The sequence below is a fragment of the Corvus kubaryi genome, unplaced genomic scaffold (genome assembly GCF_017639235.1).
Source record: "Corvus kubaryi isolate FWS band 111438036 unplaced genomic scaffold, C.kubaryi_AGA036_p1.0 71, whole genome shotgun sequence".
Taxonomy (NCBI): domain Eukaryota; kingdom Metazoa; phylum Chordata; class Aves; order Passeriformes; family Corvidae; genus Corvus; species Corvus kubaryi.
Window position 1 is genome coordinate 16,134,301 of NW_024582059.1, and position 27,590 is coordinate 16,161,890.

A 27,590-nucleotide genomic window follows, 5' to 3' on the forward strand; every position below is an offset into this window, starting at 1 on the left:
CCAATTATCTCCTGTATCAGTAGGATAAGACTGAGCGTCTGGTCTCATGCTGTACATGCATGTCCACTCCCACCTACATCCACACTCTGGATATATTTGCACCCATACACACCGTTTCATGTTTACCAAAACAGGAGTACAGATATTATGACAGAAAAAGATTCATCTAAGATCACAAAAGAGGAAAACAGTAAAAACTGTAGTTTGTAAGAAAGGTCAGTTTTGTCTTGTGATTTATTAATGCAAAACTATTTATAAAAGGTATTACAGAAAACCCCATTTTTCTAGAAATGAGACATAGGAAATTAATAATTTCTAGTTCTTTGGTTCCAGCCCATGGTGTCTTGCTTATGCAGACCTCTACAGCAGGCATATGAACTCCACTGCTGCAAACCTCAGAAACACCTGGAAAGCAGCCCTAGGCAGTGGCATAGAAACATTGGCAGAAGAGAACCACCCAAAGAACTCCTCCTCGTGTCACAGAGTTCTTCAGGTGACTTGGGAGATTCGGTGTACAGAAACAAGAATTTGCACCAAGTGGGGCTTTCCAGGTTGGAAAGCTGCTTTCTAATAGCATGCCCTTGTACGGGCTTGCAATGGTTTGCACCCCTCAACTGAAGAAGTATATGCTCCTCAGGGCAATACCTTTGCCAATTCCTAAGCAAACACCATTCCAAGAACACCGTTGGACAGACCGCTGCCAACCTGTGGTCCAGCACTCCAGTTTCCAGCAAGCAATGACACAGACACGCCAGAACACAAAGGAAAGTCTGTACCTGGGTGGTTGTGTGGTTGACTATAGCCTTCCCAGGGGAGGAGGGTGCTGACTGCTGCACTGTGAGGATCTGCTGTCCTAACGCTACATTCAGTGGGACGCCCACCGTCTTCTGGGGGGAGTTGGGAGGCTGGGAGGCCACTGACACCACTGTTAGCTGCTTGGCAAAACAAAAAGCAGTTTAAACCTCTGCACAGGATACAGGACCCTGGACATACACATTCCCCTCCTCAGGACAGTACAGCTCTCCATCAGAACAGAGCTCTTTCTGGGAACAAGAATTTAACCACAAATGACACGGGTCCAGCTGCAACAACAGCAAATAGATCCCTTAGGAGCTTGAAGGCATCCCTGGTTTCCAGCACCAAAAGGCTCCTGCAGAAACCCAGCACAGCGTCTGGGTGAGAGTGAGGGGTTGTCTTTTCATCTGTTTTGTGTTTTTTTTTTTTTTTTTTTTAAGGAAACTATCCCATTGAAGCCTGAGTATTGTCAAGAGGGATCTTCTAAATAAAAGCTTTATAACTGGTACAATGACTATTGCATCGAAAATAGAAATTTTAAAGAAAAGCTGCTGAAAAGAAAAAAAAATTCTCGCCTCACACTACTGATTCAGTCAAAGTATAAGAACATGAGTACTTCAAAATCCACACTGCAGTTTCCCACAGAGATCCAGTCTTCTGACATCTCTGCAGAATGCAGTGTTTGAACACTCTGTATAACCATACCCCTTCCAAGGCTGGTTTTCTACTTTTTGTTCTAAACTTCCCTATGTTTTAAGAAAAATCAGATACTTAAAATTACTTATCTACAGTAAATTCAAGATGCAACCCTAAAGAGTCTTCACACTCACTCCTAGTTAAAAAAGTAACTTTAGAATCAAAATGAACTTCCTTATGTTCCTTCTTTTAGTAATAATTGCCAAACACAAGTCATTTACTCCATCTGTGTAAACATTACATCACTAAAGCACAGCCAAACTAAAATAATTCTTCACTCTTACTTTGCTTCTCATACATGATACTTAGTTTGCCTGCACTGTGCATCTTGTCCCCCTGCCTCCCTTTCTCCAGCAATATTCCTCTTCTCAGGACAATTATCAAAATCTAAACCACAAGTGTCACCTTGACCTGTGCCAATCTCCAGCTCTGTGTTTGTCAAGGACCATTGCAAATCTCATTTACTTTAGAAGTGATCAGGGAAGACTAAATTGCCTGTGCAGTAGCAGGCAATGGTTAATAAGTGCTGACCTATTAATATTATTGAGGTCTCCTCTTAAAACAGCCTGCTGACATTTTATGAAGGCATTAAAAATAGTTTGAGTGCTTGGCTAAGAGAGAACAGCTGCTCTCAGAATGGATGCTTAGGGAATGGCAAGAAATGGCAGGAATGGGAAACTATGCAGTAATGCATATCTACTTAAAACCATAGTAAGGGAGCCAGTTGAAAAAAATCTAAATTAGGGCATTACCACAGAGCATTGTGATGCGAAATGGAGACTCTGGAGATATTTTTATGGACTCTGGAGATATGTTTATTATCTCTGGAGAGATAATAAACAGCTTGTAGCAAAGACACAGAGAGCTCCATTCAGACCACTGTGCAGGAGGGATAGAAGGCTGCAGCCAGAACAGGTCCTTACCTTATTGGGGGATTTGAGTGGTGAGATAGCTATTTTATTCGGTGTCTGTTGTGTTGTTGTACTCAGAGATGATCCAATGACTCCGCTCTCAGAGATCGTTATTGTCTTTGGTGGTGTCCCTGGAGCAGACTGTGAAAAAACCCTACCTATAAACAATGAAGATACCATCAGCTCCAGTTATCCCTGGTCACATTAACTTTTAAAGCAAAGTTTTCCCTGCCATTTGTGCAATTGAGCCCTACTTCTGAGAGTGTACAACCTGGCAGGAAGGACACTGGCATTCTTTAAGTTAGATTTAGCAACAAAGAAGAAAATAATTGTCATTATTACAAATAAAAAGACAGCTCTCTCGGGCTTTTAAAAAGAGCTAAAATGCACATTGAGCTTTCTGTGCCATTCAGCTGATAATTCTTGACAGCCAGGATAGCATCCTGAGGAGCAGAGCCCTCCAATACACCTGCACCACACACAAACACCCAGCCAGCTGGCAGTTTCCTGGGAAAGCCCTGGGCTGCTGCCAACGTACAGAGAAACTGAGCATCTGTGGGGGACGAGTTCCTTTAAAACCTCAGCCATCAAAAATGAGCTGTGTTACAGTGACCAAGAAAAAGGTATTTGGTCTGTCTACAATCAACTTTGAGGTTTCTTGTTTGTTTTTTTGTCCTCTGTTGATGATTGTTTCTTTCACTGCCTAACAGTTTTTAGTCACACTACCACCCATGTTTTCATGTGTATGTCATACATTCTCTGTCTTTTTACAATGCCAAAGAAGATTAAACATCAAAAACAGCAGCTCCAAAACATGACATCAGTTTCAGGAATATTGCAAAACTCCCAGAATGGAAAACATATTTTTTTTTTTCCATACTTTCTAAGTTTCTTTCCAAAGAGTGCTTGACCACTGAGCTTTCCTCTGCTCCACTTTGGTTCAGACTCATTTCTGTCATAGCTTCTGTCACCCATTCTCTTGTACTACATTTATAAAAATAAGAAACAAACAAACAAATACCAGCATAACTTTTCCATCCAAAATCAACTAGTGGCATAACAATTAAAGTCAACTGGAACTAACAAGAAAAAGCACTATCCTCATGGAAAGCTGAATTCCTCTGAGGTCTATGTGCTCTAAAATAACCACTTTTGTGCAGTCTAACTAACAGCATAGATAAGTTGCCAGCAGCTGCTAAAGCCACATGCAATCTGAAGAATCTCAAGTCTGTAGGGATTTTCACCATCTAGAGGTTTCAATCCTTTGAGTTATTTTCTTGGTGACAGCTTTCCATTTCTTACTACATCCCCTCTGCACCCCTTGGTATCATGTAATGGGTTGAAACTGAGTTGATGGATGAGCTTCCTAAACAGAACCTGGTTGCTAATATTGACAAGTCTTTCACATTTACAACTTCCACCTCAGCTTGCAGGAATTTCCAGCCAATTAAAAATATTTATCAGATTCATGAAAACATGCAAACAAAATCAAAACACAAACCACAACTGTTATACCTTCCCTAAAGTGATGCCAGCCTCCCAAAGTTCACAAGCTGTGCTGGCTGTTTGGAACAGTGAGGGAAAAACTGATATTCAAAGATTTCCATCTCAATGAGCAAGCAACTTTACCTCCCACTGATGCTTCTCTCACAAGCTCAGGCACAGGTGATTTTTCAACATACTGATTTAAAAACTGCAAGTCATTTCTAATGGTTTTGGGTTGTTTTTTGTTTGTTTGGATTGTGTTTTTAAACACACAAACAGCTTAATTCAAGTATTTATAAGCATAGCAATCTTCTTACAGGTCTGTATATTTGGTAGGGAATTTGAGAAAGGGGACAAACTGGGGAGTGGGATGGGGAATCCCTCTTTCACCTGAAACACAGGTCAGGCTGCAGGCAGCCTGACAACTCAAGAAAAAGGTTATGTTCCAGCTATGGGCCATTCACTGGCATCTATCAGTGTTTTGAATACAGGAGAGAGTTGCATCCTTCTAAAAACCAGCTCAAATCCCAGTGCTGTAAAGACTTAACAAATCTGTTTAAATATGTAGGAAAGATTCTAGACCTACATAGGCTGATCAATCTGTAAGCAGTTAAAGACATCCTTTAAAGCTCTAAAGATGACTCCGCCTTCCTACATTTGTCTTTTTCAGACAAATTACGTGTCTAAGATGTTTAGCAACAGATACACTGCCATTATAAACAAGGTATTACACTGTGGTTTTTTCTTTAATTTTGGTGGTGGTTTTGTTGTTATTCTGTGGTTGGTTGGGCTTTTTTTTTTTTTAAGGATATATAGATTTGTTTTCCAAAGAGAGTGACCATTTGGTATTTGCTTTAATTACTTTCTTAGACACTTCTGCGATAGTTATTTTTAAAGTAGGTGAGCAACTTAACAAAAACAACACAGCTTTATTCATTTTCTTCATTCAAACATTTTTTTCTGTTACTTGCATGTATTGCATTTAAGTCCAACTATAAGCAGATTAAAGTAATACAAAAGCATGTGTCTCCCTTTCCCCCTGCGTATTTATATAATGTTTCTACAAATACTTTCTGTTTATTAAGTAATCTTTTCTGTGGCTCTGGGGTATTTTTTTCTCCTCCCCAAAATCTGTGAAGTAAAAGTACCTTGCAGTAAAAGCAACTCTGTAATTACAAAGATTATTCTAAACAAGCTAAGTATAAAGGTACCAACAACTTCATTTATCTGCTTCTACCCAAAAAGCTTTCTGACTTTTTTTTTCAATTGCTTGAGGTACTTTGACAGAAACTACAGTAAAATCGTTGAGACAGAAGAATTTCTACAATTACCATTTCTTTGAAAAGCCTTTAAAAAATGGTAAAGCAAAACAAGTCAAAGTAGTACAACCTGCAATGACTGGTGACACTTGAGTGGTCTGCCCTGTAACAGCTTTGCTATTGATTGGTTTTGCAAATATCAGCTTGGTGATCACCGGGCCAGAAGTTGGGGTTCGAGTCTTCTTCGCAATCTAAAAGATGGAGGAAAAAAGATCTCAAGTAATTTGAGCATTTTGGATCTAAATTATTGTATTGTTAAGTACATTAAAAAATAAAAAGGGCAATACTCGCACACATAATTAGAAGAATAACTGCGTATCGTGCATTTCACCTCCATTTCTCCCTATGGAAAGAACTAGGAGATTATCCTTGACACTTTAGAATGCCAGCTACCAAAGTAGGATAGCCAAATCCCTCTCAGCTTTTTCATAAGATAGCTCTCTGTGCAAACATCTCATTTTCAAGATGCTGGAATTACTTCTTACATGTGGTTGGTCTACATAAAAACGTTAAAATTAAATGCAGAACTCTCAGTATGTGAAGCTTTAAATGAGGTCACTTCTTTTTCAGCCAACCAGGAAAAACTTGTCCCCCCGTGACTTAAATATGACCACTACTGCTCTTGACCATTTTGACACAGCGGCAAACTTGTTTTGCAAATGGAAAATGCCTTCTGAAACAGCTCCCCAAAAGTACATGGATCATCAGTGCCTGAAAGTTTTGAGTACTCACTAGTCAAGAACAAACCAGTTGGCTACCTCTTAAGTACAAGGGGATCTCTTTTCATATTGTAATCCAGTCTCCTGAAACACACCTGGACCAAGAACATGTACAGCAATTCAATGATAGATCACTTCAGTTTGAAATTTTTGTAAGCAAGAGCTTATAGTCTTAAAAGTTTTAAAGAAGACTTTCCCCCCTTTTCCACACTGAGAGAAGTTAACTACCACATAGATTTATTCCAACAGTTTTTATACACTGGCACCCAGCTAGTGAATAGTTCAATTTAGAGGTTGACTTCTTCCAGACTTTTAACCTGCTGACAGCAGAGGCTGCCTATGGATGTGGCCTGAGTCGATGTGAGCACACTGGAAGGCATTACTGAAGCCCTTACACCTGCCCACCCCACAGGTCAGGCACATCCTGCCTCTCCTCCACCACACACCCTCAGGCACATCCTGTGGGCAACAGCCATCAGCTCCAGCAATACCAGAGAGGCACAACATTACAACATCCACGTGGGGAGCCACCTCTCAGAGGCACAAAACCACCTTATTACTCAAGCAGCTAAATCTGAAATCTGCCTGACGTGCAAAGATACAGAGCTGACAGCTGCTTTTGATAGCCTGAGAAAGTTACAAATGCTCAAATGAAGCAATTGAGTAGGCTGGAAGTTATGGCTTCCTACACAAAACCCTATCTATAGAATTTGTTGCCTGAAAACACCTTTTTTACAATCACTTAAGGCCAAACATTCAAAGTATTCAGTAGCATGTAAATTCCTCAACTGCTCCACAGAAAGCACACGTGAGGCTGCCCCAGTTCCTAGTAGCACAGTCATGGCACAGCCTGGGAAGCTGGAGCTCCCCTCTGCTATGGCACTGGAGCCCTGCAGGCTGCTATGGAAAGCCAAGGGCACCTCCGTGTGCCCGAGCTATGCCAGCCAAGGGAAGCCAGCAAGGAGCAGCTCTGACATCAGGCACTACCAGAGAATGGATCTCATTTAAAGGAAGCCACATGCTGCTCCTCAGATACAGTACAGGTGCTCCTCAGAGGAAAGCTCCATCTCAGAACAAATACACTGCTCCCCAGGCACATTAGGTGCTTTATAGGTGACATACAATTGTCAAGGCTTTAAAATGAAACAGAGGAGAAATAAACCTGTTCTTTTTGGAGATATATTAACTAACACTTTGAAACATAACTTGTTTGAAGAAGGAAGCTTCACTCACAGCCCTGTTCGCAAATCTAACTCAAAGCCATTTTAACATTTCAAGGATTCAATTATCTTAGCACATATACAACTGATAGATGAGCAGACATTTTGTCTGGTTTTTTTTTTTTTTTTCAGCTTGGACACATTTTAATTTCTGATAAATTCTACACATTTCATCTGCTTGATTTGAGATTTCTGTTTTGCTTAAATTAATCTTACCCAGCCATAAGGTATTATTGCAACTCAACTGCTATTGCTTTTTCTCTGAAGTGAGAGCAAAGTCTGGCTCAGAAAACGATGAACACTCAGCAGGAACAGCCAGCTCTGGATAACAGCAGTTGTTTCCCAGTAACAGTCAATAAATGTGCCTAAATGACTTACATGAATGCGTGTAAAATACTAGCAACGATTAACACCAAGTATTTCAAAAAACCCCTTAAAAATCTCAAAATAACAGGTCAACACAAGCAACCCTGCTTCCCTCATATTCAGCTTGCAGTATCCTCCTCAAATAAATTTCCCCCTGCTTTTTAGGTGAACTGTTTGTCTACAAAGAAGGAGGTCTAATAAACAAGTGAATCTCCTCAGGGCTTAGGAAACAGCAAGACAAATGTGGTTGGTTATAAATGAGGAACAGCACTCCTGCCCTTCCTGCTGCCAAGTGAGCCTTTCTGAGGTTTGTGCCACTAGATAACTCCAGCCACACCAGGGAGAGGCTTCTAGGCATCACTGTGAAACTCACTACCCATTTCAGTAGAGACTGGAGAAGCCAGAGGAAATAATCAAGATGCCCAAGAAGCTTAACATTTTCCCCCTGCCTATGTAAGCTAAGCATGCCCTCTCCAAGTTACTTTGACTGCAAAAATACTGCCTGGAACAACAAGTTCTTCTGCAACAATGTTATTATATTTGGGAGCACACACCAACCTTCTTTCCCCTACAGAAGTCAAGAGATTTACCTGCAGGCAACTTGACATAAAGGGTCAAGTTATGTCTTCCTAAACACTCTCCACTAAAGATGAGCCAGCAAGTTCATATGGCTGGACTTTGTTTTCAGTTGTCAGACTCTGTTCTACTCATACAGAAATAGGCACACTCATTCCTCACATTTACTGCTGGATATCCACATAGTCAGCTACCACAAAGAAGCGAACACACTATAAATCCACTCCCTAGATGACCTCTTGGGAGCCTGTCCATGTACCCACTCTCTGTGTAATTTATATTTGGCGTAGTATGAAATATCAGGGACTCCAGAAATAGAAAAGGACTGCTTACTTCAGAGATGAAGAAACTGAACTAGGAATGGGCATTTGAGGTTAGCGAGTGGACAAGGTCCCTATTCAATGATGAGATGAAGACACAACGATGGCTTAGCAGCTGCCTTGCCATGGTAGCAACGATGCTGTGGACACTGCTGAAACCAGAGCCACTTACCAAAGCAAAACAAGCACAGGTCAGACTTAATGACAGCCATGGCCATGTGTCTGGACGCTTGGTTCAGAGTCACATGCAAGGCCAAATTCCTGCTTAATGCACCTGGACTAAAGTAGTAGAGCAGCAGGCACACCACCACTTTTAAGGCTGTAGGCAGGCAGGAGCCACAGGCTGAAAGCAGATGCACTTGCCCAACAGCTTATTTCCACACATCCACAGCAGTAGTTTCAACTAAATCAGGACAAACTACTAAGGACAGTAATTAACTTCTGGATATAGATGAGGCCAAAAGCCCTGCCACACTTTGCACCTCACAGTTTCATACATCTAGACCTGTAAGTGGAGAAGGAGCCAAGTTCCAAGAAACATTTTGCTGAACTCCACTAATTATGCCTCAGGTGCTGAGACTTCAACTGTCACAATTAGATTACAAGATTAGATTAGAAGTCAAGGCAACTGAATTTCTCTAATGATATGCAAAGCCCCTATGACAGTGACCACAAGAACTGATAAGAGCTCTTTGTCATCTAAACTTTATCAGTTCACTTTTCAGCACCAAGTCAAGCTCCTGTGCTGCCCTCCATCTGAAATACCTTAGTCATAAAGCCACAAGACCCGCGGGGAGGCAGGGAGGCATTCACAGCCTCCTTTTCCACTCACTGAAAGCTTATGGGGCTTGTTCAGGGTGATGGGGTAAATGAACCACTTCTTTTCTAAGACAGGGACTCAAGGTGTGGGTTACCTCCCTGACATTCAGGGTAGAGTACAGCAAGAATCTCTCACCCAGCCTCATACATCACTCTGATACTTTAGCTATTTTCTACAAGGAAAAGCACTGTCTGAAGTGCTAATGCAATCCTTTTCCCTGCAATATCGGGTGCTAACCTTGCCTTCTTGCTTTTCATTTCTACTTCCTCCTCTCCTTATGGGAAAAAAGGAATGTCAAGTGCTAACAATTCAATCTGTTTTGCAAAAGGAACCAATGGCTTAACAAAAAGAAACCACAACAAAACACATCTACCCAAACTGCAATCAACTAGATTTAAAAATGGATGCAAGTCCACTAGTAAGAGCTTCTGCTAAGGAACCTGTAGAATTCCCAATGGCAAATGGCAGAGGTCAATGGCCAAGTCGCTGTATTTCAGTCACTCATAGCACAAGTCATCTCATGCAAGGAAAAACCACATCACAGCTAAGTCGTTCTCCTCAGTTTCCTGTATCTGTCACTTAGCAATGAATAATGAAGCAAAGTAACAGGAACTGACCCACTCTTAAATGTTGCTATGCTGAGTAAAGAGCAGAGACTTTCTTAAGAGCTACAGTGACAATCATTTATGTTTCAAATGGCTATTACTAAACATGTTTCCACAGGTACAATGTAGCAACAAAAAAGAAGCAAGTAGAAATTGGTGCAGGAATCACCTGCAGCTTTAAAAACATATTCAGAATTGATCTCATTCACCTGCCATGAAACACTAATCAAGGAACATTTGGCTAATGAAATGCTTTAAACTTCGTCATTTTTTATGTGCAGCTGATTATTTTTAATAGCATACTTAAGAGTTTAATTTCTCATTTCATTTAGACAGTAAAATAAATATTTTTCCACCATAACCTGCATTGAGTTCTACTTATCCTTCACTTTAGGAGGTCTTATTTCTGCTTCACTGCCAACTAGAACAAAGTCACTCACATTTAGTTCTGCCACATAGCAGATGAGAATCAGACACTTTGGATCAGAACCCAAGTCTTTTCAACACATTTTCAGATCCAATCCAATTTTCTGTGGTTTCAAATATCTCAAGATCCATGCCAGAGATTGGGAACAAAACCTCAAAGTGTTCAGCTTATGACAGTGCCTAGTCCGTCATCATCTATTAACAAGCTTAACTAGATTTGAGGCAGAAAAGACACACCTTTCTGTTCTTTTTCAGATGCTAGAAGTTTTTTTCAGACAGTTTATTTAAACAAACTGAATATAATAGGCAAAAGCTACTCTTCCGTAAAGGAGTGTATACTCTGAATAAAGAACAACAGGCATATAGAGTTGAATTCAGTCCTCCTGAAAACATGCAGGATTTATTTTTATAAAATGAAAATGAGAAAAGTATCTTAAATTTACTGAATAGTTCACTTTCTCTGAGGTAAACCCTAAGTTTCTAGACAGTAGCTAGAGGCAAACAGCATAAAATGGCAAACGCATCCACAGATGAAAGCATGGGCTAAGAGCAGCATTGTATTTAATACAAAGAATAAATGCAAAGGCTGAAAGCAACAGTGTGTCAATCAGTGCAGGAAACAGACAACAACTGCAGCAACAGAACTGGTTTTAAGACATTTAATCAGCATAACTCATTTTACCTGTACTGTTTTTACTTGCTGGGACTGCAAGACAGAGGGCTGGGCCGCAGTGTTTATCAGCTGACTTCCCTGCGTCAAAGCTGAGACACCCACAACAGGTTTCGCTTCCGACCGACCTCCAATGACAACTTTGATCTGCTGGCCTTGTACCTTGGAGTCTCCAGCCTGGGCTTGGGACACGGCCTTCTGCGACTGCGGGAGCTGGCTGTGGGGTAATGCTAAAACAATAGGCTGGCCAGACTTGCCCAAAGTTGTTACAATCAGCTTTTGCCCGTCCGGTTTAATACTCTGACTGCCTATTTTAATATCAGTGGCCTTGTTCAGAATAATCTGATTGGCTGAGATAGTGACAGGGGTCTGAGCACCAAGTTTGTGGAGGCCACCTGGAAAGGCAGGCTTTACAGCTGCATTCACATCAGGGCTTGGGGCTGTGGTGTTCAGTGCTGCATCTCCTGAGTGGCTGCTGGGCGCAGGAACTGATTCCGTGGTGACTGCGGCTGTAGTCGTGGCTGAGGAGTCGCTGGCAGAGCTTATGTTCACTATTTCTTCCAGTTCTGTTTCCATGGGAATAGACTCTCCCATCGGCGAAGACACGATAACGGCCTCGATGCTGTCATCTTCCACCAGAGTTATGCCAGTGTCCATGATTTCCTCAGGGAGCAAGCTGTTGACTTCTGCTGAAACCACCTCCATTTTAGTAGCTGTGGCAGTGATGGCCGGAACAGGTACTGCAATATTTTAAAAAGTTATTGGCTTCCAGAAAACACACATTTTCAAAGTTTTATGAATAATATTACCAAAGAAGAAAATATAGTAGAATTTTTTCAGACTGAAAGTATTGTGCATGCACAGGAGAGATATCATGGAATAAAAAATGTTATTAAAACATAACACATTAAGCTGAACTTACTCTCTCTCAACCATAACTTACACCAAACCTCTACAACATCATTCACTGAAGTCAGATGAAGACATTACCAGTCCACTCTTCACAACACAGTACACAAAGAAGCAGTGTTTCCCCGCTGAAGATACAGGCACAGACATTTAAATTCATTGAAGCATAAAGCAAGAGTTAAGTAACTTCAAAAAAAAATCCAGTAGATGACGATGTCTTCTCATACATGTCAACATTGATTAGAAGGTTATCTTGCTCAAGAGACTTGTTATCCATTTTGGAAATCTCAGAAAAACAAATGACTGCTTAGTGATGGACTTGAACAACCCCAAAAGCTCCATCAACAGCCACCTACCCCAGGATCAAGCCAAAGCCCACTCACAAGATGGACAGATAATCCCTTGATGCTGGCTATGAAAAGAAGAGCTCAGTAATTTTTTTCCTCAATACTCACCAGAAAACATAACACACAAATTCATGATTAATTTGAAAGGTGCTCTAAACACAAAACAAGTAACGCCCCATACGAAAGAAAACGGAATTTTTTAGAGAGTACCCAAATTATATATTAAACAAACCCGTGCAGTGAGATTCAAAGCCAGAGTCACTTCCACTTGAGAAACCTTACAGACTTTGCTGGAAATGGTCTATACCATTCCCATAAAGCTGTATCACTGTCAGAGTCTGAAAACAGATCAGCTTAATAAGGCATTTTCTGCACTTGTTGACCCCATGAGCACACTTGGGCACTGGATGGGTGAGCACACCATATGGGTCTGTGTACATGCTCCTGAGTACTAATCATAAGCTCAAGGGGACAAAATCCTTGCAAATTCTGTTTCCTACTTGCTAGGAGAAGCAGAGCTGGGTTTTAATACTAATTCATGAGGAACTGTGCCAGTAAAAACACTGACCAAATGCTGAGGTGACATTGTTTCCTCAAGTCATTGTGGGCCCATTTTGTACAGCAGCTAAGTACAGAACAGCTGCATTTCACCCACGAGGTGGAAGGAGTGGGGAAAAAAACCCCTGCTAGAATTACACAGTTTCCATGCTGAGCTCCAGAGGCTAAGCTGGAGCAGTCCTGGCCTCCCTGATTGCCAAGGGTGCCACTCTGATCCCCCTCACCTCAGAGTGCCAGCCAGATCAAACTGCCATGACACTCAAGAAGCCTGAGCTGTGAAAGAACTCAACTGACAGTCAAACTCACAGCTCACTCATTGGCAGGCATTTAAAGATGCAAAGTTATCTGATGTCACTGCCAGAAATACCTCCTTTGGAAAGCATTTCTCCCAAAGTAATAATGCCTGCACAGTGATGCCAGCCCTGGTAACCAGCTCTAGACAAAACAGCCAACTCCTAAGGACACATTAGTAATAGTATCAGATTGCTGCCTTAAAGTCAAATAGGTTAACTGCATAGATGATTACTCAAAAACAGGAATAGTAAAAGTAGACTATGATTTTGAAGACAGTCTATGTTAAGCCCACTAGGTCTTCTTCTGAGCTGTGTCACTTGACTGTCACCTCAGCAACTTGCAAAGGCTTGTGGCTCAGATATTACAACTTCAAACTATTTCAGACACAAAAAAACTAAACCTCAAACCAAACCATTGTCCTGTTCTATACTGATATGCACACAGGGCTTGGATCCAGAAGTTAGACTCCTAGTGTCAAGCACAATCCATGCAATGTTTGCCTCCAAGTCTGAAAAGGAGAGACTCATCTAAATCAGACAGTGGGAAAGTCTGTAAGTCACTCTGTAACTATAAATAATTTTAAATAACTTGCTTTTGGTTTGCATTTGTACATGTTTTTCCCAAGAAGAAAGGCCATTCTTAGTATCTTTTAACAGTATGACCATGAAATACTTAAATATACCCAAGTAGTTTTATAGTTCAACAGTTATTTGCCTTCTTCACCCTTGCCATTTGGTCATGTTACAGAGAAGTAAGTGGTTATTAAATACCTATATCTAGCTGAAAGTATATTTATATTAAAATACATGGAGTCAGGCTTTTAGACAGCATTTTGAGTCCAAACCAACCACTTGCAAGTCAGAATGCAGAAGGAAAAGAAATACATCACATCACATCTGGAATCAGAAACTGAGAAGTGAAAAGGAAAGAAACCTTACTCAGTTACTGGATTAACAGTTTATTGCAACCACATTGGAGGATTTTGCAGTTATCAGGTCATTTTAAACTTAGCTTCCACTAATGTATTCAGGCTAGTGTGCTCAACAACAGCAAAAAGGAACCATAACACAACCCACTTGTTTTATTTCTTCACTGCATATTGGACATGACTGAAACAGATACGTGAAAGGCAATAACTAAAATCTCATCCTGGCTATACCAGAGGCGGCTGTCAAAGGCAGCTTCAACATCCCTGCAGATTTTTAGTTTTTGGTATTTAGCCAGGATTTCTCAACAGTTCAGCTGTTTATTTTTTACTAATGCTTTTATACTGTTTCCATTTTTCCAGCTCCTCTACTAAAGCGATTACCAACAGTAAAAGCATGCCAACCTCTTTTAGGATCCTAACAGCCTTGAGATTGTCAAGGAAGGGTAGAGAATTATTTTAACTATTTAAAACCCTTGTAAGTTTCATTCACTTCAGCAGTTATGCTCCGAGTACTGGATAATGCAAGAGCTCTAACTACAACCCCTTGAAAAGATGCATCACTAAATGTTTACTCAAAACCTGAAGAAAAAAACCAAGCTAGACCAAGGAAGTGTTTAGGCTTCAGACTGGGAAACTCGACAAAAATCCTAGGTTCAGATTACTAAACAGATAATTTTAGCCTAAAAAATAATGGCCATACAATTAAATAAAAGCTCACAAAGAAATTCACATAATGAAGATTTGTAAACATAGCTAGCTCAGGACACCCAACCAGCCAAACACATTAAAAAAATTAGAGACTAAAGCATATTGTCAGCAAAGTCTTGGACCAACAACTCTGAAAAGTGCTAGGTACAGTAAGTAGGAGGAGAGGAAAATATTCTCAGTTTGAGCAAACCACCTGTGATCATCCTACTCATAAAACAGATTTCTATTCTTGATAGTCACAAAGAACAATATACCTATGATGGTGTAAAGGATAAAGAGGATTTGTAAGGAAGAGGATAAAGAAGACCAGGACTGCTGGCAAAAATACAGAATGGTGTCTGACAGGTATCTGTGAATTTTCATCTTTTTTCTCTGTCACTGCAAAATCTTTTAAGAAACTGTGTTAAAACTATTGAGATCAATCATATTAACATCTTTGTTGACAAAATACCACAATAGCCACACTAAACAGGAAAACCAAAAAAATCATTATAATAAAGCACAGTGATCTACAAAGAAGTAAACAAAATGCAAGACATAACCATGCTTGTACTTTTCAGTAACTGCATTTTATTACATGCAGAAACATCTCCATTTCACTAAGAATAGCCAACCTTCCAGCCTGCAACCATGAGCAGTTTGAGTACAGTGACCCGTTGTGGGATATGCCCAGCCACTGCCCTGGAGGGATGTCTGCTGAGATAAAAGATTTTGCAATCGCCCAGCAGGACTCCCTGGAAAGGCAACTACTTTTGGGTCATGGCGAGGAAAGGCAGACCCACAATCCTTTGGGGGACCCTATGCAGATCATTCTGTAACCCATTGGTCTGTCCCAGACCCTCTGTAATCCATTGGTCCCCTTGCTGATCCCCTGTATCCCTATAAAGGCAAGCTCCCTTGAACCCCTTGAGAGAGAGCTCTCGTCCCTGGCTCCCCCCTTCGCCGGAGGGAACCCACAATAAAGCCACCTTCGTGCGGAACCAGCCACACGAGCCTTCTCGTCTCTCTCTGGTCTGGTTTGGCCTGGAGGCTGCCCTGCAGAGCTGAGCTGAAACCACGAGCTGACAATCACTAAAGAGCTGACAACCTCTGCAAGGGCCCCTCTGCCAGCAGCTGAGAGGAAGACACCGGACCTCGGGAAGGCGATTCCTTTCGGGACCATCTCCCCGGACCGGTCATCTCTTCCTGGGTCACAGCCTCGGACCCCACCACCAGCTGTAATAACACCTTACAAAACTATCAGCAAGGCTATGTACTGCAAGCAAAATACATGTTCATAAATTCAGATTACACAGAAACAAGGCTGCTGAGACCAGCTTTACACAAACTCCTGGGAAGGTGATGCACGTTAGCAAGGCCATGACAACGAAGCAGAGGACCAAAGGGACTCATCACCATTTGTGGCTGCTTTAGCGAGCCCCTTCTTATTCTCTTTTCAGTGCACAGCACTGGCCTGGTGGCGCTCAGCCATGGGAACACTCTGGTATAACTTGACAGATCTAGGAACACTGGCCAGACCTGCCTTGAGTCATTGGCAATGTTCATTTCTTAACCAAATTCTCAAGTGTCACTTTCACCAGAAAACAAGGAAATCTAATTAGTAACAGCATCTGTACGAACACCTTGTGAAGTACAAAACACACCCACACCACCCAAAATCAAAAGCCTGATAAATGCAATACATCTAATGGACCCCTAAAGCAGCAGGGATTCTCCTGGGATCAGCAAGAAAACACTAAGTGAAACGAAATATCATTGCCAAATACAGCAGTATCTGCTAGTAGCTCTTTAAAGCTGGGACAGATACACTTAAGAGTAGCACTATTAAGAGCCGAAAGATGCAAATATTTTCAACTTCTGAGCTAAAACTGGGCAAAAACCCTTAAAAGAAGGTATGAAGAAGAACAATAAAGCCTGCTCTCAAGAAAGGGGAAAATGAGGCTGAAAAGCTGAGTCAGATGAATGGCAGAAAAGTAAGAGAGGACAACCTAACAAGTAATTGTTCACTCTAATGAAAATGAATACAAAAGAATGCAGTATCACCAGTTAGTAGAAAAGGGGTAACATTTGGAAGTTTCATTGCTGAGACAAAAATATGCCAACACCATCTCTTCTCTTTCCAATCAAGATGCAGCAGAAAACTGTCAGCAGGCTATAGCTTACATTTGAGGATTTTAGAACTCAAAAATTCCACAATATTTGTATGGTTACATTCATAAAATTGGCGTATTTAAACCTTAACTAGCAAAGGTTTAAAAACACAATATATTTCATTCCTAAATCCATTCATTAGAACAAAAGCAAGAGCAGGAAGAAGAAGGGGAAAAACAGAATGGATCCTTAATGATTTAACTGAGAAGCTTGACATGCTGTCAACCACATTTTAGGTGCTTAAAGGCTTTTCAAATTTTTCAGCTTCTGCTTATCTGTCCTCTCCACTACTGGCAGATACGTAAACTCCTGAAGGCTGCTGAGCTGAATAAATCCGATTTTTTTGGGGACTTAATACTTAGAGATTAAGCAATTTGAAATGACCAGGCCTCAACTGCCAGTGCCTAGACCTTTCTGTCGGGGCAGGGACAGGTAGCAGACCTGTCTGCAAAAGGTGTGCCCAGGTGTTGGACCTCCTGCAGCAGGTGGCTGAGCTGCAGGAGATGGTAGGAAGGAGCTGGATGGCTGGTTCCAAGCACAGGCTGCAGGACACTCAGTCTACAGCCAAAGAGCCAAAAACTCCCCCATCAACACACCCAGAAGGGACAGGGGCAATCATCATGCTGAAGAATGGAGGCTTGCAATGACAAGGACTGGCAGGAGGAAGAGACTTCTCCCAAAGGCTCTGCAGACTGAAGAGGAAACACCTATCACAGCAGGAAAGATGTTGCAGCTAAGGCAGCCCCATCTACTCCCCATGCCACCAGTAGGAGTTTGGGTACTCAGACCATGGGACCGGCTTGGAGAAACCTGGTCTGTGAGGGACTGGTGGGGGTCCATCTGCCAGAGAAAGGAAAGAGATTCTTCATTCATAGGCTTGTCTGGATGGTGAGGAGGGTTTTAAACTACAGTTGTCAGAAGAGGGAAATGGAGGGTTGTGATCTGGAGTGGAGTCTGGTTGGAGGCCTGTAGCCAGCAGTGTTCCCCAAGGAGTCAGTACCGGGTCTGGTCCTGCTGAATTTGTTAAATGACCTGGCTGACAGGACAGAGCACATCCTCAGCAAGTTTGTGGATGACTAAAATCTGGGAGGAGTGGCTGACACACCAAGAGGTGGTGCTACCATTCAGTGAGACTTGGACAGAGAGGAACCTAACAAAAATTCATCAAAAGCAAGTGCAGGGTCCTACACCTGGTGAGGAATAATCCCACACACCAGTGCAAGCTGGGGGCTGACCTGCTGGAAAGCAGCTCTGTGGAGAACAACCTGGGAGTTGTTCCAGGGAACAAGTTCTCTGCAAGCCAGCAATGTGTGCCCCTGTGGCCAAGAAGGCCAGTGGCACCCTGGGGTGAGTTAGGAACAGTGTGGTCACTAGAACTGCTGCCTGGAGAGGTTGTGGAGGGTCCTCTTCTGCAGAAACCCACCTAGACACAAACACATGTAACCTGCCCTAGGTTTGGTTGGAATAGACAATCTCCAGAGGTCCCTTCCAACCCCAGCCATTCTGTGATTCTGTGAGCACTTGGAAGCTGCAACAATTTAAGTACAATCCAGTGGAAGAGAGAGATTTAAGTACAATCCCGTGGAAACACTGTACTGCAGTAGCAATTCGTTCACCTGCTCTGATTCCTCTTCCTAATCTCCCAGCTCTTGGGATGTAGGGGAATAAAAGCAAGTTGCAATTATTCAACCATGAAACAGTTACTAAGCTCTCCATGCTGCTATAATTAACATATAACACCACAAAATATGGACAAGGACAGTTAAAACACAATGAGCACCCCCTCCTGCCCAAAAAACCCAAATCACAGAGGAAGAAAGAGATTATGTTCTTTGCAGACATGCTGTAAAGAAAAAAAATATTTTAAAGTTTTCAAAAATTCATGTCTTACTGTCTTCAAAACAGAAATGTTTTACACAATTGCATCTTCTTCCTTCACCACAACAGCTGCGACAAATATACTTTAAGACTCAGCTATCCTGTGACCTATAGCTGTTTTCTTCACATCAAAACTATTTCTCACATAGAAGGAATCATAGCATGCTATCACAGAAATTCAATTACACACAGCAAGTACAAAAGCAATTCCTACAATTAAACTAACAAGGACCTTAGAAAGAGTACATAACCGAAAATCTCCATGAGTCAGAGCCTTTCAGGCAAAATGGAAGGTGGAGAGAAAAAGAAAAAAGCTATAACTAAGTTTTGGATAAAAGCAGCATGTCATACAAATTGCAAATGGTTGAATCACGTTACATGTACAAGCGAATGCATTGTTTCCTAGAAAACCAGCATTTCAAAACACTGAGATATCTAGTTCTGGATTGGACAACCCCCTTTCCACCACAAGAAAATACTACGTTGCCCAAAGGTACCATCTGTTACAAAAGAAGATTATTAAGGAAGAACATTACAGCGCTTGTGAAGTACTGAACAAAACACAACAAAACTCCAAGCACTCACTCAGAGTCATTAGTTAAAGTCTTAAACACTACTTGTTTACCACACACCTCACTTACAGCAACTTTCCAGAAAAGTACTGGAAATAATATTCTGTGCAGCAGAATACTTCAAAGCAGTTCAGTTTGCCTTCTGTAATTGGAAACAATGTTCTACTTTCAAGCAGAGCTTTAGGCAAACTAAAAATAAAATAGAAACTAAAAATCAGAACATTTCCCTTCGCCCTTCCCTTGGTTTGCATGCCAGTCATTTTCAAAACATACCATAGCACGAAAGCCAAAACACAGACCTGCACAGACGCTAAGGCCACTAAACATATTCTGAAGGTGTTCACTACACAGAACAATCCAAATCTGGGGTTTGTAGATTCCAGGGCCTTTACATTTAATCAAGTACTTCTAACCTTATGTTCCCTACAAACTTTGGTTTGAGATGAAAAGGAAAAAAAAACCTAAAATAACTTCAAATAATTTAATTTTCTGCAGTGTTTAGTAGGCCAACAGTAAGGCATTACAAATCTAAAATTACATTGAATAAACATGTAGTGAACTTAGTTTGACTGATAAAAAATCCAAAAACCAAACAAACCTGAAATGCGAAGAGCACTTATCACTAGACCCCCCCAAAAATGCAGATTTTTGTCTTCTATATATAGCTTGAAATAAAGGTCTTGCTTTCCAAACTCCAGACACCTCTTGAATGTGAGGCTACAGAAGAATTCCGAAGATACAGCAATATCACACCAAGAACACTCTTAACAACACATGTGAAAACTACCACCATAGGCTTGATATCGAGTTCCCCACAAACTTTTAGCAGGTGTTATCATATTGCACACCTTTAAGATGTGGCTGTCTGCCAGCAATTTCAGCAAGAGTTTTACATTTTAGAGCTGTATTTATGAACAAGAGTTCATCACAACAGAACTGTAACCTGCCAGTTTACTGAGACTTTGCCAAACAGGAAGCACAATGATGAGCCAGTGCATCACATATATACTACACCAGTACTGCCCAGCTGGGAGGTACAATGCATGAAGTTCATTCTAACTGAAACAAAAACCCCACACCCAACACTGATTTCAGTGAAGTATTTAATTTCAAAAAAATATGCTAAAATGGCACACAAAATTTTGCTCTAAAATCTTAATTCCTTATGTGTCTTATGCAATCATGATCCTTTTCAAAGTTAGAACACCACAGAGAAGAAAACCAGAAAAAAAATCTTAAGACGATACAGCACAATGCTTTAAAGGTGGTGCTGTCAAGATTTGAACAGTGGTGAAAGCTGCTAGGGCCACTACCGCTTTTTAAACTTACCCTAGAAATCTAGGCTGGCTTTCTTCATTTTTGAGTCCAGTGGAGCATTAAAACAAAGACAGCCCAACAGTTACATTGGAGTGATCTGCAGGAAAACATGCTTATAGCTGCAGATCTCAGCAGTTCTACCAGCTTTAAACATGACAACACTTCACAAGTACAGAATATATTTACTTGCAGAAGGGCTGAGCTGAAGATAAACAGCTCACCTGCAGGCAAACCAGGACTTCATCCAGATTCCTTCATTCAGAAAAAAACACTATTAACACTTCCTTCCCACTACAATCTCTAGATAGAGCACCTCTGTATTCCTTTTGGGAAAACTTACTTAAACAACTAGGACTGTGCAATAGCTGACTGACTTTTGTGGAATGAAATTCCACATTAAGATTTTGAGTTGAGATCAATTCAAAAGGAGAAATAGGAATTTCTGTGGAATCTGCATCCCTGCTCCAGTACCACGTGGGTCACTTCAAATGCAGGCTTCTCAGACCTCTGAAGTCTCATGTGTCATAACATAAAAGGTTGAAGAGCTTCCGAAACACAAACTCCAAGTTTCATCAGCTTTAGGTAATAAAACCAACAGCTTTGGATAAACACTTCAAAAACTCCCAAAAACTTACAGGCAGGACTAGCCAGAAAGAAGCATTTCAGTGACTAGGACAACACTGTATCTCTTACAATCTTTGCTTTCAATATGCTGAAAGCGACACAGCAAGATATCGACACTGTATCTTATCCCATCCCTGGAGAAACTCTGTTCCAGACAATATGCCAAGCAAGGCCACTTAAGGAAGATGAGTTCTTTGCATGCACCCTCCATGCTGCTCACCGTTCCAGTGCCCAATCACTCTCTGGGGGAAGAACCCTTTCCTACTACCCAACCTAAACAACCAGCAGGCTTTGAGAAAAGCCCCAAATCTGTCCCTACAGGATACCCTTCCCAATTTGATTTTCATGGCAAACATGCTCAACCACCATTTGAACAAGTCATCACTAAGTACACTGAGTTGATACAGATCCAGAATGTTCATCTTCTCAGAATTACTAAGTGAAGAAACAATAGCATGCAAAGCCTTAACTGTATTTTTCCATGGAAGAAGTTGTTCGGCTTTTTTTTTTAATGTAGCAAGATCTAGCTCTTCACTACATCTAAAACCAATTTGACACACAAAAGAAGCTTTAGCCAACTGTCAGGTCAATTTTGAGGGCTGGAGATTAGCAGTGATTAACACATGGCAGGACACTGGAGCTGACCTGCAGTTTGGCAGGTTCTCTGTGTGACTCAGTTGTCCTTGTTCATCACTACACAGTTAATAGCACCATGTACCCACAAAGAGCTGGACACACCTGCACCAGAGGCTGTCACTCTAAATTCTCTCACAGTCCAGCTCAGGACACACACCCAAACAGCTCTGTATCAAACTGTACAGCCTACTGAAACCAACCCAGCAGCGGCAACAGAACTTAAAAATAACTATGGGATGTCTTTCCGCAAAATTCTGTAGCATCTGCATTTATCAATGTCATTAAGAATTCTTGTTAAGAATCCAGGACATCCAGCTTGTCAAAACCTTTTATTCAACCTATTTCTTTTTGCTGACATAATACCGAAACTCACCTTCCTGTTCAACAAAGAATGAGCTCTTATTTTTCCTAGTCATTCCAGTAGCAATGGTAAAAATTCACAAGCAGCCTCCCTCTTGCCTGTTTTCTGCTTCTCTCCTGGGAAAAGCCACATTTTTTTGTCCACAAGAAACAGGAGTGACAAACTTTGCCAATATCATTGAGTGCAAAACTGACTACAGCCTTACTGATCATTCCAGCGTAGCCAGTCCACAGCACTGGCACCAAAACTAATCTCTGCAAATGGAAAAACACCCACTGGTCATTTAATGATCCAGGCATTCTCACAGCAAATAAAAAATTTATTTTAGGAAAAGATCAATGCATAACAACACAAGGTTCACAGTGCACAGATTCTTGACTGCTTGCTAGTACAAGGGATTTAGAACACCTACCTATGCAAAGTAGAATCAAGTTACAGTTTAGAAAGTGAAGGTCACTTGTTTGCCTAAGTTGATTTCAAGGGGAAAACAAATAAATCTTAGAGAAACAAATCCTTTTATTGGGTCATTTTATAAGCAAAACAAACTCAAGAACAGGCTAGTTAATCTCCTTGTTTGCTGTGTTCTCTCATCCCTTTTTAACAAATACAAACAAGCCCATCAACTATTCCAGGCAACTGAAGTTCACAAAAAAATAGGAAATGCAGTTCTTAAGAAATTCTTGACACCAGACATGTTTTCATTCTTCAGGAAAGCCTCTGCAGAAACATATGTATACCCAAGACTCACCCTGCCCTGCTGGCATACTGTCAAACGAAAGAGCACAACTGCACGTAGGTGATCTTGCTGTACTACAATTCTCCTAATTAATTGCCATTCTTCAATTTTGCTATCTTTTCAATAATGGGCAAAATAGTGTCATTCATTTCAGGCATTCCCTATTTTCTTACTCTCTCTGACACTCTCTGTTTTCTCTCTAAAATTGAAAGATTTGTTTTGTCATAAAGCAAAGAATTACAAAATCACTCAGCACTGTTTTTTTCAACAGAGAGGCTTTTGTTTAAGCTTACTGAGCTAGAGATGCTTTAACAAAATGCATGTCATGAAACCAGAAAAAGATGAATCCATGAGGAAGCTATGATTAACAAGAGTAAGTGGAAAAATTAATCACCTAAGACTGCAAACTCACCATGTTTGCATATGTAATAACAGAGTGAAAGCAAATAGTTTTAACACAGTAATAAAATATGTCGAACACAGGCAAAACTATTTCCATTCCCTTTTCCACTCTCTACAGAAGGCAAATCATGGAGGCAGTTTGTCTGCACGCTTCCCAGAGGATCATGGCTCTAGATTTATCAAATACAATACCAGTGGCAAACTAGAACAAGAAAAAAAAACCAACCTTACTCCTTATCAAATGCTGAATACATAACTAGTGTAAGTATCTGGTCTTTTTTCCAACAGCTACAATGAATACTTAAGAAAATACCAGGTGTTCTTCTACCACAAATTAACCACCTATAGTCACAAAATAGTTCCCAAGGCAACCATAATTCCCTCAACCAATGCACACCACTTCCTTCCCATTACTCTACATTCTGCTAAGTGAGTGCTCACTGCCTGAGACACCACACAAACAACTGTGTGCAGCAGATCAGAAGAATGGGCAAGGTACACAAATTAGCAACTCCTACGTGTTTAAACTGACAGTTGTCAAGTGATATGTACATGAGAATTTTATATTACACTGTTGAGGGTTTTGGGTTTGTTTGGGTTTTTTTCCATGAGAAGATTGCTTAAGCTCATGTTTCCACTGCCAAGTTTAAAACAGAGGTGCTAGCTGGTTTGTTTTTAACAATGGACAGAGAAAAAAACCAAATCAACACACCAACTAACCTCTTGTCCACATACCAGTTCTGAAAAGATCCTTCTTCCCTTGGCAAATTCTGGGTAACTTATGCTTCCATTATAATTTTAAAATGAAAAGCAAAAGCTAAAAAAACCTTGTATGTCAACAAATTGTTAATTATACACTAACAAAACAAGCACCTGTTACAATTGTATAGGATTTAGTGTAAGCAATATCCTAGCAATACCTTTATTGCACTGTTACTTCAAATAACATCATTTGCTACTTTGACCACTGTGCACACGAGCAGTGGCATTACTTTCCCTGTATTTCAGTTCCCTGTGCATATCAACTACTGCTAAAGGTGTCCTGCTCACCTTTGGCATCTGCCCTTTCATTTCCATACACTTTCCCTTCTTGTGCTAGCAAACATCTGTGGAGCTGCAAGGGCAGCCCAGATGAAGGAGCCAGGCTGGAGCAAAGCCATCCAAACCCAACTGTAGGTTGTCACTGGCCCATTTTCTCCATGCCACTGACACTGGTGTTCAACCCAGGAAGAAAATTACTCCACAAAGTAGTAAGCAAATTCTAGCAAGTCAGTGTGCTGAGATAGCTCAGTTCAAAGTCTATGAGCACCAGAGCAGCACCAAGGGATCACACCTAAAAGATTTTTCACAGAAACAATAATTTCATCCAAGGAAGACAAAGTTCTTGAGTCTATAGCAGAAACTGCTGTTACTCCAAAGGAAGAAAAACCCCAAAACAGTCAGTCCCTAGAGAGGGGGATTCAGTACATACCTAGAACTCATGCAACAGCTCAAAGCAGAGCCCAAAACTAAGGACACAACCCTCATGTGAGAAGCAACACATCCAATGGCAGAAGGATGGCTCTTGAAGGGGAGTGACACACAAATTAAGGAGCCACAAATGAAGATCTGGAACATGAGAATCTCTCAAATCCTGTAGCTTTGCGCCTCATGACTGATCAAGGGGTTATTTTGTCACTCTCGCTCTTTCTTGTGCAAGAACGTTTTTTTCAGATTTCTAATGTCAGGTGAGCAAGCCTAGTCACAGGCTGTACTGAAAGCCACATGCTCCTCATCAGCTTTCTGAGCAACCAAGGAAACCAAGCTACTCAAATATAAGGCCTGGCAAAATGCAAACCTTCGAAACAAGAATTCAAGAAATATTTTCCACTACTCATTGGGAGCTCCTGAAACTAAGAAGAATAATAAAAAACCCAAACCAAACAATCCTGAGTTTACCTCCTAGGAACTTGCTATGAAGTATCCCACCACACCCTCCCACTGCTGCAGTGTACAAACTCTGTAGGACATTAGGATGTGCTTCTCACAGCATGTGACAAAGAAAGCCCTACCTCTATAGCACATATAGGGAACAAAAGCACAAACACACCAAATGACAGATAAGGAACCTCAGTTTGCTGCTGAAGCAGAAACCAAATGTTGTTGTCCCCCCCCCCCCCCCGTCTACCTTAGTTCCCCCTACAAATATTTTTTAAACAAGTGTAAGGGAAAAGAACCTAAGGGACTCTGGTGGTTTTTCCAAATCTAGAATAAAATATATCACAGTGTATGAGATCTCTACAACATCTCTAAGAATTAATTCTGACAGTAGTCTTCATCACCACCCTTATTTACCTGTGGTTAGCAGATACTCCACCTTTGAAAGCATTTAAAACTTCTCAGGAATTCCAGCTGAACTAACTGTTCAGAGCATTCAGTTACAAACTATCTGAGTGTGGACAGCACAGGAGTATAAGCAAACCAGACATCAGCAGATAGTTCTTGATACATAAGCTGAACAAGCAACCTTGCATAACAAACTGTTGAAGCTTACCCCATTACAACAAGCATGAAGTACTTTTTTAACCCATTAGAGAAGCTGGGCTGTATTTTCAAATGCACTCTCCAAGCCAGCCTGTAAGAGTGTCTGGCCTACAGAACAGTACATCTCTCTGTAGGTTGATGCAATTCTGTACAAGGCATGTAACCAACACTTACCACTTGCTGACAGATACGTAAATTGGATGTCTTCACAAATAATAATTTAAGAAAAAAAAAAAAGACAAGTATAATGCATTGTATTTTACAAAGGGATGCCACTGACAGAAGAAATATTTTCAGCTAATAACACACTACTCTTCTTGCCTCCAATAAACCAAAAGCTGTTGTGAAGAAGATAACCACATACTCACGGATTCATTACCTGTTTGTTATTGCCAGCTCCATGTAAACATTGCAAAGAGTACTTCAAATTATTTCTCTATATTCAGTATTTCCTACAGTAACTGTATATATTTCAAGGAACTGTTCAGAAGGATGAAACTAATAAAAGGTGATTTAAATATCTGTTCTTTCCTCACCTGACATCTTAAGTCTGAGAGCTTTCCTCCTGATTACAGTATATTCCAGTGGACAGTTTCACATGCTCTCAACGCCACAGGGCTTTCCAGAACCAAAATCTTCAATATCAAGCATTACATAATTAGGACATTACATGCTTCAAAGTCAAGGCCACAAATAATTAAAAACACATTCTAAATACTGATACACCTCATAACAAGCAAGAATAGTGACAAGAAAAGATGGGACTATCTGAAAACATGCTCTGGCTACATTCACAGAATCACAGAATTGTTAAGTTCGAAAAGCACCTCTGGAGATGTCCTACCTCCCTGCCAAGACAGGGCCACTTGGAGCAGGTGACACAGGACCATGGTGAGGTGGGTTTCAATGTCTCCAGAGAGAGAGACTCCACAATCTCTCTGGGCAGCCTGTTCTAGTGCTCTGCTACCCTCAACGTAAAGTTCCTCCTCGTGTTGAGGTGAAACTTCTTCTATTTTAGTTTATGGCCATATATCCTTATCCTGTTGCTGAGCAGCACCAAAAACTCTGCCACCATCCTCTTGGCACCCGCCTTTGAGATATTTATGTCCATTAATGACATCAGTCTTCTCTTCTCTAGACTAAACACACCCAGCTCCCAGAGTCTCTCCTCATAAGAGGGATGCTTCAGACCCCTTATCATCTTCGTGGCCTCCGCTGGATCCTCTCCAGTATCTCCTTGCTTTTCTTGTACTGAGGATCCCAGAACCGGTCACATTCCCTTGGAGCTGGGGGCTGTCCACCGGCCGGGCAGCGCACGCTCAGGGCACAGGTGCGCCCTGGCAGCGGGGTGAGCTGAGGAAACACCGCACCCGCTCCGCGGGGCAGAGCCGGAGCGAGCATCCCGCTGACACAGGCGGGACGTCCTCACCCACCCGGGGCGGAGCCGAGCACGACCCCGGCGGCTCACCGGGGGCGGCCCGGTCTCCTCGGGCGGCGTACGCCGGCGAGTTCGGCGAGCAGTCCGGGCCCCGGAGCCGCCCGACGCGCCCCAGGCCCGGCGCGACGAGCCCCAGCGGCCGCCGTCCCCGCGCGGTGCCGCCAGCGCGGCCGCGCCCCCCGCGCCCCCCGGACCGAGGATCCCATCGCGGGGGCGGCCCGGGCCCGTCAGCGCCGGCGGCTGCCACCGTATTTCGAAAGATCCGCCATTTTCAGCCCGT

At 41.6% G+C, this 27,590-nt stretch overlaps 1 protein-coding gene across 5 annotated transcripts in view; it reads right to left on the reverse strand.

Annotated features, from left to right (window-relative positions):
• The window catches only part of LIN54 (lin-54 DREAM MuvB core complex component), a 41,325-nt gene that overhangs the window by 12,723 nt on the left and 1,012 nt on the right, over positions 1-27,590 (reverse strand). Inside the window, exons 1-5 of one of the 5 annotated variants that reach the window (XM_042049992.1) lie at positions 27,517-27,590; positions 10,941-11,670; positions 5,277-5,397; positions 2,415-2,560; positions 777-932 (exon numbers count right to left, since the gene is read on the reverse strand). In XM_042049992.1, the coding sequence (XP_041905926.1) occupies positions 777-932; positions 2,415-2,560; positions 5,277-5,397; positions 10,941-11,633 (1,116 nt within the window). In that variant the 5' untranslated portion in view covers positions 11,634-11,670; positions 27,517-27,590. Of the gene's footprint in view, positions 1-776; positions 933-2,414; positions 2,561-5,276; positions 5,398-10,940; positions 11,671-26,408; positions 26,666-27,516 lie in introns of those variants that run through there. The other 4 variants (XM_042049990.1, XM_042049991.1, XM_042049993.1 and 1 more) reach the window with 4 other exon arrangements.